General features: G+C 36.8%; 1 protein-coding gene across 1 annotated transcript; it reads right to left on the bottom strand.

Annotated features, from left to right (window-relative positions):
• Nucleotides 1-1,564: 1,564 nt before the first annotated feature.
• Nucleotides 1,565-6,136, bottom strand: lrrc18b (leucine rich repeat containing 18b). Its single transcript, XM_087782884.1, has 4 exons — nt 5,986-6,136; nt 4,193-4,456; nt 2,150-2,577; nt 1,565-2,074 (listed from the first exon to the last, which is right to left on the bottom strand). The coding sequence occupies exons 1-4, from the start codon at nt 6,037-6,039 to the stop codon at nt 2,005-2,007; spliced, it is 816 nt and encodes a 271-aa protein (XP_087639010.1). The 5' UTR covers nt 6,040-6,136; the 3' UTR covers nt 1,565-2,004.
• Between the last annotated feature and the right edge of the window lie 5,086 nt (nt 6,137-11,222).

Below are 11,222 nucleotides of genomic sequence, written 5' to 3'. Positions count from 1 at the left end.
TGTACATAAATAAAGTAGTCAAGCCAGAGACCTAGACACCAAGAACACACAGTGATATCGATCTATAATATTGTATTGATCTCTTTGGAGTAGACTGGATAGAAAAAAAAGAGGCAGTTTAAGCATTGAGACAACAGTGAGTCCCTCAAGACCATGAAGAGACCAAGGCCGTTCATCGAGGATCACCAGGAAATCCCTCATTTTCACATCAATAGTCACATCAGTATTCAATACCTCACATGAACATTTTTCCATCATTGACTAAAAACGTATTGATGATTTTCATTGATAGATGTTTAAATAACACAATAAACCAATGCTGTTCATAACAATGGACATGGATGTCCTTCTTACTCAAACTATTCTCGGCTGTTTTTCACTCATATAGTCCTCAGTCCCACGTAATCAATACCAGCATCTTGGGTCTAAATGAGCTCTTCGGATTAGATCTAAATCTTGTCCACTCAGCAGTTTTCTGCTCACTGATGTGTTAGAAGCTGATGAACTAAAGGTCTCTTGGGCTTTATGCTGAATTGATGAAAAGTATTGGGTGATAAGGAACCAGAGAGGAAGAGGCCACGGAGTGAAAAAAAAGAAAGAAAAATCAGTTTAACTTCTCTTTTATTGATTATTACTGTCTGAATTATGTTTTATTTTGAAGAGATATTTTTAAGAGACGTTGGCTTGCGACTCTTGATCGATCATGACACACTATGGTCAAGTTTACTAAATACAAACTAAAGCTAGCATAATTGATTAAACACAAACTCTCTATGTAAGATGTATTTGTTTGTTCTGCTGATTCAGTGTTATGATGCCCTTAAATAGCAACTAATGTCAAACTTCCTCCTCAAGATGCAGTAAGTCCCTCATCATGACCATGATTTGAACTTATTACCTTATAAAGTCCTCCCCCGTCTGAAATCTCAGCGAACAAGAGGTTACGAGAGCAGAGTCCAATATGACGTAATAATGGCTTCACTCCTCCTCCAGCCAGCCGTAATCACGCCCGCTTTGTTTATACAACGAGTCCCTTGGAGGTGGAGACTTCCTGGACTGATGACGCACTGTGACAAACTTTGATGCTTGACGTTTTCAGTGGGCGGGGCTTAAGCACCTTTTCTATGGAAATATTTAAATATAAACAGACACATACTGATTATACAATAGAGGTCCAATATCTGTTTAAGACACACTTAAATGAAAACATTAGTTGCCTTAACATCATATGTTTTGCCAGACATTTTTTATATGGACGGCCTGTGAAAGATAATGCCAACACTGGTAGAAAAAAGGCTATGAACTCTGTGAACGCTTTCTTGCATCATCATTGACTCTATGTCTGCCAGTCTTCAAAGGAACACGCATCATTGTGTAATAAAAGGGTTAAAAGTGCTTGAACTTTATGTTTGGTTCATCCCAGCAGAGAAATAAATTGCAGAACTAACTTCATACATTCACTAGAATATAAATAAAGAAGCAAATTTTCAAATAGGACTCCGTAAAATGTCACCTTCTATTCAAGGAATAGACTTTAAAAATCTTATTTCCCAGCAACAGTAGACACTATTAATGTACAACAGAGACAAAATTTACATTGTTTATTAGCTACTTGGGTTCTGGGATTGGAAGCTCAGATACCCAGAAAGATTGTTAACAGCGCACATATACGTTAAAATAACCTAATATTATTTACAATGCTATATCTTACATGTTGTTTATGTCAGTTCTTCATACAGACCCTGGAACAAACATGACAACTGTAGGAAAACACATTTCTGTGCACCTCTCTGGGTGAAAGAAAGACCTTGAGTTGTCTGGGATGTCATTCTTCACGGCTCAGTAGATTTTATGCGCACTTAAAAGTCTGTTTTACGTCAAACCACCTGACAGTTTTTGTACGTTGATTCATTCTCGATGCATTAAAGACCTCGTAGCAATGTCATGCTTGAGTCGGAGAGGTCAGAGCATCATGTATGGCTCAATGACCGTCCTGGCTGTCAATCATTTTCTGGGTGCTAACTGAAGCTGCTCCAGCAGCGTGCTCACTCGGTCAGTGATCGACGGGTCATTTCTGAGGAGATAAAAGGAACAAAAAAGTTAAAGAAGAATCATCTGGTGACTGAAGCTAAAGTAGAATTCAATTGACCTTTTCAACGACGTGACGGTTTGTGTATTTTCCAGTTTCTCCCTAAACGTCTGACACATGCTCTGGCAGGTGTTGCACAGAACACTTTCCCGGACCACCACCATGCCTTTGGGACGCGTGGGCGGACACTCCTTGATCGTGACGTTGAGGAAGGGGTTTCCTTTGAAGTTGATGGCCACGAGCTGCTTGAACTTGCGGAGACATTTGGGAACGCGGAGGAACTTGTTGTCGGAGAGGCCGATGCGCTGGAGCTGCTTCAGGCCGCAGATCTGGATCGGCACCGACTTCAGGTTGTTGAGACCCAAGTAGAGCTCGCGGAGTTTGGAGAGCTGGCCGATCTCTGGCGGGATGACGGTCAGGTGGTTGTCGCACAGGTTCAGCACCCGCAGGTTCGGGAGACAAGTGATGATGATCGGCATAGTTTTCAGCTGCAGACGAAATAAACATCAAATTGTGAAGATAAAAAGATACATTTATTAAACAAATGACTGCTTTGGTGTTTCAGTAAAATCACTCTCATGAGCCTGATTCGACAGGATAAGTATAACCTGTGGACCAAAGGCGATTTGTAATAATTGCAGAGAATGTCGGAGATTTAATGTCTGTGATTTGTAATGTAATAATTCTGCCGCAAATTACCAACTGTAATTCACCAAACACAGGCGTCGGGTGATACTACTAGTCCATTGCGATTCTGCATCTGCTTCAGTAATTGCGTGCCTGGTTTTGCACCATAGATTTAAACATTTGTTGGTATCAGCCCTCGACCCATACAGATATTAAATTTAGTGTCTCGTCTCGAGTCCACTGCCTACTTTCCGAGTGTTTCGTAGCGCGAGGTAAGTAAGTAAGTAAGTCATTTATATGTTTAGAGCACTTTTCCAGACCAGGGTCACAAAGCGCTTAAACAATCAAAACAATACTTAATAAAATATATACTAAAGAGGTCAAGATAACACTGAGAACATCACAGGAGTTCCAGAAAATCAGGGAAAAGCCTGCACAAATAAAAATGTTTTAAGATGTTTCTTGAAGGAGTCAGTAGATCCATCAAGCGAGAGGAAGATCATTCCAAATCTTACAAAGGGTACAATGGGTGCAGCCATCTTGTTGCCTGAAATAGAAGCGGATGTGACGACATATCCAGCTGTAATTCCAGTAAAACAGACTATTTTAAATACGTTGCTTATCCCTTGCAAATGTACTTAAAAAAGGTTGGAGGTCATTTACAAATCACCAAAGGTCCATGGGTAAAACTAATCCTGTGCGAACAGGGCTATAGATGAGACAAAATCACAGTCTTGCATTGATTAATGGATGTTAATTACAACCGACATTATAATGTGTAAAGGATGAATATGGCCGGAAATGTAGCATTTGTTGCTATTACAGTACCGCCAGCAGGTTCTCCTCGGTGTAGCTAACATATTTTATTAAATAATCTTAAAACACATATGTACTCTTTGCCTTTAACCACCTTTAAAAAAAATGTATCCAATTATATCATGGTTTTATATATTTAACTGTCATTTGTATTGTATTGTACACACTGCTTGTATGTGTTTTATTGATTGTTCTATGTCATTTGTACAGCACTAAGTGACCAATGTGTGTGTTTTTTTACGGTACGGTATGAACATGAAATCAACATGATAAGAGCTCAGATCAATGACTTAAATGTCATTATAGGTGTCAGCCATGAGAGAACAGGATCTTTAAACATTTTTTTTACTAAAGGATTCTTGTCAAAAATGTTCTGTTCAGTCAAACTGAGTGGATGCAATATTGCCACCTGCTGGCGGAACTGCGTCATAGCACCATTTTAATGAAATTAAACAACTCGTAAATCGAGTACAGTACAGATACACTTGTATACAGTATTTGTAAAACCGCATTTGTGATAATTTTACACATTTTAGCTCCATACAGTCAATTTAGTTGGATTGAGTTGATTTATTTGGTCATCTTCTTCTTCCACTTAAAGTAAAAACAAATGAAATGGCTCTTGGAAGATTAAATTCCAAAATAATTGATGTTACTCACGTTGTTGCTGTGCAGATCCAACAAAGCCAGCGTCTTGAACTCTGTCATAAACTTGGGCAGATTTTCGATCAGGTTACGGTCCAGGTAAAGTTCACTGACGTCTTTAATCTTGCGAACTTCATCAGGTAAAGTCTTTATCTTCATGTGGCTGAGATGCAGGAGGACTTTTTTACCCTGTCTTTGGACTTTTGAATCGAGATCCTGAGTCGCTTTTGGTTTGGGTTCAGGTCCGGCTTTTGCTTGAGATTTCTTGGTTACAGATTTCTACCGGAGAGGACGAGGACATGCTATCGTTAGTATTTATTTAAACAAATATTATTAGAGGTAAATAAATAACACAAGAATGGTATGAACGCGTTTAACAGTTTTATTTTGCTTCCATGTGTCGATTTGCTGTCCAATAGCATCAGTTGTGAAATGGTTATGTGTGATGTTGGAGTGAGGTCCTCCTGAGGGTCATTTTCCACCCTCCAGCAAATGATGACACAATAAGAAAATACAAACGTGGCTGTAGATTTTTCTTTAAACATTGCTGAACAGTTCACTGGGGCTGTTTCTTTTGGGTCAAAGGTGCTGGACAACATTATGTTTATGGTTGAGGTTTTTCCAGGTTTATAAATGGCAACTTAATAGTTGATTTAAGTGTGTCTTAAATAGATATTGGACTCTATTGTATCATCAGTATGTGTCTGTTTGTACAAAACTCTCTTTTCAATTAAATATTTACATTAAAAAATGTGCACAAGCCCCGCCCCCTGAAAACACTTTGTTTTACTGGAGATGTAATCTTGTTTACCATAACCACACCCACTCCGCTGTAATTTGTCAAACATCAACATTTGACTTGTTGTATAAACAAGGCGGGTGTGATTACAGCTGGCTGGAGGAGGAGTGAAGCCATTATGACGTCATAATGGACTCCGCTTTCGTAACCTCTCGTTTGCTGAGATTTCAGACAGTGGAAACTTTATAAAGTAAACTTAAAAACACAGTCATGAAAAGGGACTCACTGCATCTTAGAGAGAATGTGAGTAAGTTGGGTTTTCAAATTAGTTGCTCTATATGAATAAAGTTGCGTTGAGAGTTGAGTTTAAGATGAGGGATCATATTTTCGGACCGTTATTCACCATGGTCTCATAAGTGGGATGGTTAATATGTACGTAAGTAAGTAAGTAAGTAAAGGTTATTTCTAGAGCACCTTTCTAGACCAGGGTCACACAGCACTTTAACAATCAAAGACAATACACAGTTAAAACTATATTCTTTAAAAGGTCAAGACACATAAGACAAACACAAGAGTCTCAGAAAATCAGGGAAAAGCCTGAACAAATAAAAATGTTTTAAGATGTTTCTTAAAGGAGTCAGTAGATTCATCGGACAATGTTGTATTAAATGTTAATAGATAGAGTTTGTGTAGTCAGTCGTATATAAACAAGATATTTTATGTCTGATGTACTTTGTTTTACCACAATAAAAGGACCAATCTTTTGATAACCAGTTCCTCAAGTGAATACATTAGAAAAATGCCTTTCATTTTTAAAATGATGATGTCATAGTTCCACCTTTCTAACTTGGTCTTTGACCCTGAACGTTATCATAATGAGATAACATATTTTTGAATTAAAAATCCTCTTAAAGGACGATCACACGTACTACATTTACTTTGAAGATATCACATATTTTTCAAATAAACAGATCAGGGAACAGAGATTATTTTCATCTGAAGGATATGTTCAAGTGAAGCACAAAGGTGGGATGAATCATGAGCCGTTAGCACGAAACGCAAAACCTACCTTTGATTTTGAAGTCGAATTCAAGTTACTTTTCTTTTTACTGGGCAATACCATTGAATTAACCAACTGGGAGAGTCGAGTAGTCGCACGTCAATGTCTGGGAAACATAACGTGGGAATGTTAGACGTGCTGAGATTAGCCGCTAACATTGTGTTTGATGACAAAGGGTCTCAGGAGTTTTTGTAAAGTTTGACTTTATCACTTTGTGCTTTGATGCAACAGACAGTCGAGTTGTTTGATACGTGTGTTTGTCACAAGGACAGTGGGCTCACTTTGTTGCAGCATTTCAAAGTCTTTAATAAATACTTTGTCTTACCAGGTAGTGACAGCAAGAACAAGATTGCAGATGCAAATAAAGTAATAAATACAACTTTAATTAAAGTTCAATAAATACAAAGACAAATGTGGATACCAAATCTTGAAATAGAAAATACATTTTGTGGCTCAATTTTTATTCATTTTTTTATTCAGTCATGTTAAACTTGTATAACACACTCATACGTCATCCTTAAACTTTTAAACATACACTGTCGTTGTCAAGCGGCAGCCACAAGAGGACGCTATCTGCTTAAACATTATGTATAATGTAGAATCCACCATTAATACTTCTTTAGATTTGTTCAATAAAGTTTCGCACTGATGGAGTTTTAATAATTATAATGAATACATTTAAATATTTCATATCATTACAAAAAAAATACAATTTAATTTAAATAATTGTCGATTATATAAATTACGTTTAATTGTACTTATTTTAGTGAAGTAATATACACCAACAAAATCTGTAAGAAATAATAAAAAACACATCATAACAAGCCCAATAAAATCAAGTCAATCACATGTTGCATGAGTGAAAACACAATTTTTCGTATATGTATTATTTCAGAGAAAATACAAACGCAATCACCTAGTTTATCATGTTCATTTTACTGAATGAAAAACAATTGTTGCCACAAATTTCCCAAAAAATACCAATTATTAAGCTCCAGTAGCTCCTAAATATCAAAATTAATTAAGTTATTTTAATTAAGATTTGTTTCGATAATACCATTGTCTGTAACTAACAAAGATGGTAATAATGATGAAAGACATATCGTAAATATAACGATAACAATCTCAACAGCAATAATAATGTGTCCATCGAGACACAAGATAACAACACTACGTCAGAGAGTGTCAGTACAAGTAGGTCACGAATAAGGAGTTCACTTATCGTCATGTCAATGAAAACAGTTCTAAAATATTGAACACCACACATGAATTCATTCATGAGGACAAATTATATCTTGCTGGAGAAGAACTGGTGGAAACAATTGTTGTGTGTGTGGGAGTCTGTTATTAGAGCAGACTCTGTTATTGTCCGTATTACACACACACACTTGTCAACAAGGATTTCCTTTCTTTCTTTTGCTCATTTCCTCCTTTCCTGTCTTCTTTTGCACTCATGCCATGATGTTTGTAATTGTTTCCCAGCTGTTGAGCAACAATGCATTATTATTTTTAGTACAACTTATTATTAGTAACATTAAATTTAAATAGATCAACTAATATGTTGTATTTAAGTGTCTATTAAATATATGTTGAACCTCTATTTTACTCATCAGTATGTTTCTGTTTGTACAAAACAATCTTTTCATTGAAATATTTACATTAAAAAATGTGCTTAAGCCACTGAAAACATTTTTTTTTCTGGAGACAAAATCTTGTTGACCATAACCACACCAACTCTGCTGTGATTGGTCAAACAACAAAGTTTGTCACCACGCATCATCAATCCCGGAAGTCTCAGCCTCAAAGGGACTCATTGTATAAACAAAGCTGACATGATTACAGCTGGCTGGAGGAGGAGTGAAGCCATTATTACGTCATAATGGACTCCGCTCTGGTAACCTCTCATTCGCTAAGATTTCAGACGGGGGAGAACTTTATAAAGTAATAAGTTCAAAACATGGTCATGATGAGAGACTTACTGCATCTTGGAGAGGAGGACTTCAACATTTAATATATGTGAGAGAGTGAGTAGAGTTGGGTTTTCACATTAGTTCCCCTGTAAAAAGAAGACATTTCGCTCATACAATAACAAAACAAATAGAAATGTAACACGCTATAAGTGATCATGTATCATTAACGTCAGCCAAATATCACAACCATCAGCATTCAAGAGTATAAAGCGCGTTCAAATCAAAGGAAGGAAAGGATAGTAAAAAAAAAACCTACAGAGAATAAGTCATCAAAAAATGTGTTTGTTCTTCTGTTTTTTTTTTGCGATATTTTCCATTAATACTGAAAGTATTTACAAGTTGTAATTTTATTTTATGAAAGTTTAGATGGGATCCTAATTCATGAATATGAACACTTCTTAAAGCATATTGAGGTGTTGTTCTTTGAGTAATACTTGGAGAAGAGATCAGTGACCTGATTTATAAAAAAAACAACAACCCGAAATGTTTAAATATTTTTAAAGAATGAATCAGATTATGAGCAATTTAAAAACAAATGTGATTTGGTCTCATAAATGTTGGTCATTGAAGGATTAGTTTGTGTCAATCTAAATATATTACTTTTTCATTTTATTTATTTGTTTTGATCATATTTAAAGAAACTGATTTGTGATTTTTCACCAAGTGTGAGGTCAGCGTGACAATAATACGTGTGACTGTGAAAACTCCTTGGAAGGTTGGTGTGTGGTTCAGTTTTTCTACTGCTTATTTTGTGTTATCTTATTGTTATCCTTTTATTCAGCACTGACATCGCAAAAGAATAGCATGTTGTGTTTACAACACTGGCAAAAAAGTTTCTGATTCCAATTTTGAGGTTGATATTGAGACGTTTTCATGACTTTATAAAGTATTCTCTTGATCAAACAGGTGTTCAAGGTAGATTCGTCCTTTTTTTTAAAAAGTTTTCATTAAGCAGACCGAGACCTCAGATCTAATGTTGTAGCTGCTCCACAAATGCACGAACAAAAACCATGACATGACATCATTGTCTTGAACCTCCTGTTCTCCTTGCTCGCTGCTTAATCCTGAGTCGTGGTGTAGAATGATGTCATCAGGTTTGACTCAGATACAAGCTGGTTCTGATTAGTTCTGCTCTCTGCCGCTCCAGGCCTGTGGTTAAAGGCCTCGACTGTTGCATCAAAGTTCAGTCAAACACACTCAAGTGTGCATGTGTGTGTGTGTGTGTGTGTGTGTGTACGTGTGGACAAGCCAGTAGATGGTTCGTTACCTTGCGGTGGATTCCATTTGTCACGCCCTCAACAGTCCACTTGTTTGTGTACTTGTCCACTTGATTGAGCAACTTTGAAATCCATCGTTCAGAGCTCAAAAGTATTGACTAATAGATATCGTGGAAGTAAAGAGACTGTTGCTCAGCAAAGTTTTTTTTATTAAATGTCGACTCATTTGTTCCTGATAAATGAAGACAGGCTGCATGAAGGCGGTGAAAAGAGACACTTTCTAAAATCATCTGAACCTGATCCAGCATTTCAAAGTTAAAGCTCCAATCTGTAGGATTTAAAGCAGTGATTCTGGCTCCCTCTAACAACGGAACAGTGTAACTGCAATGTTTCAGAGTATACATTTTAAAGCAAGATAATTGCTCTTGTTCTGTCAGTTTCTGGTTTTATCTTCCAGGAAGTGAAACAAGTAGAATACATCTCTCAGTAGTTGTTATTAAAACAGCTGACCCACAATGTATAAAACATATTTTAATACTAATATAAACGCTTGAGTAGTCAAGAATATCAACTATAAACGATAGAAAATTAGGGTAAATCTGATCACTGGGATGAATTTGAGACGGTTTTTGAATTTATCACATAGACGACTTACAAACACACTTATTAGTCAGTGGATATATTCTTATCATCACGTGTCGACATTCTCACGCGACTTTATGACTAACCCTGTGTTGATGACTGATGGATGAATGTGTCATTTCAAATGATGGCTATGAGATTCCTGCCGTCTTGTTTTGGTCTTTCATTACTGCCTGAGCTCAGCGCCTCCCCCTGCAGGCAGGAAGTGGTATCCGCTCAGTGTTTTCTCTTGCTTTGTGTTGACAAGCGTGTTCTGGTGTCGTGCTGGGATTGAAGTGGCGTTAAGACACGCCGGCTTTTAACAATGGGTTTTGTTTGTATGTTTTACCAATGACGTGTTGTGTTTTTAAGCGTCTGTGAAACGTGTTATTTTCTTCCCAGACGAGTAATTGTTGCTGTTGCTTCATCATCCATAGCAGCAATAACCACATAGCAACCTCCAGATTCTTGCAGCTGCTTAACAAATTGACCAGAAAGTTGACTAGAATTACTCAAAATGATGGTTCAATGATGTATTGAAGTGAATTGTTTTGCTTTTAATATACTACTCCAATACTACAATAATACCAAGGAACATGATGGTGCATTGGATAGTGCTATACCCTCAGTTCAGCTTCTAGCTATCCTGGGTTTACCCTTAACACTCCGGTTTCCTCTCACAATCTGAAAAAAAAACAAATATATATATATATATATATATATATATATATATATATATATATATATATACGTACGCTAAATTCACAATTAACAAGGAAATATAAGAGAAGTCCTGCAAAGTCCCAGTGATTACTGAGGACGAGAGGATACACTTGACTCCAGCAGCTTTTGAAGCTGATGTTTGGACATATTTTCCTTTCAAAACAAATGAAAGAAGATACATCTTCATCAAGAGTCATGTGGTCTGTTTAATCTGCAACAAAAGAGTCAAGTACTTGACAATACTACAAATATATCCTTGTTACTACAGTATCAGAGTATATCGTATCATTGACCCTGTACCGTGCTACGTGTTGTATCACCATTATTGCCAATACACACCCCCATTGTATACCTGTGTGTGCTCTGAGGCAGGCTTGCAACCTTTCCAGGGTGTCCCTCTACTTAGTAGAAAATGAATGAAAAAAACCCTAATGATAACAATGTTTATTTATTACTATCATTGTTGATTTCATAAGGTTGAAAAGAGAAGGAGAGAGAGGGGGAAGGAAAGGTGGAGGGGAGGGGGTATTACACACACACATGTGGTTCCAGTTAGTCAATCCCCATTAGTGTTGTGGACTGGAAAGAACTTTACATTTCACAGTTTCTGGAGCATTTTTAAGATGTAACTTCTACCACCAAACACTCATCTATGTTAAAGGAAAATGTGGGAAGTAAGATTGTCAGTTGGTGGTTTATGCAGGATTGTGAAAAA

This window comes from Callionymus lyra, chromosome 2 (genome assembly GCF_982586985.1).
Source record: "Callionymus lyra chromosome 2, fCalLyr1.hap1.1, whole genome shotgun sequence".
Taxonomy (NCBI): Eukaryota; Metazoa; Chordata; class Actinopteri; order Syngnathiformes; family Callionymidae; genus Callionymus; species Callionymus lyra.
Note: the sequence above shows the minus strand (reverse complement) of the source record. Positions and strands in the feature narration are given on the sequence as shown.

What these genes read in the sequence shown, in the direction of transcription:
- lrrc18b (XM_087782884.1), bottom strand. Translation starts at nt 6,039, where the DNA reads ATGGTATTGCCCAGTAAAAAGAAAAGTAACTTGAATTCGACTTCAAAA. An exon ending in TGGATCTGCACAGCAACAAC is followed by an intron (nt 2,578 to 4,192) that starts GTGAGTAACATC and finishes TTTCGTCTGCAG; the next exon opens with CTGAAAACTATGCCGATCAT. An exon ending in ACCGTCACGTCGTTGAAAAG is followed by an intron (nt 2,075 to 2,149) that starts GTCAATTGAATT and finishes TTATCTCCTCAG; the next exon opens with AAATGACCCGTCGATCACTG.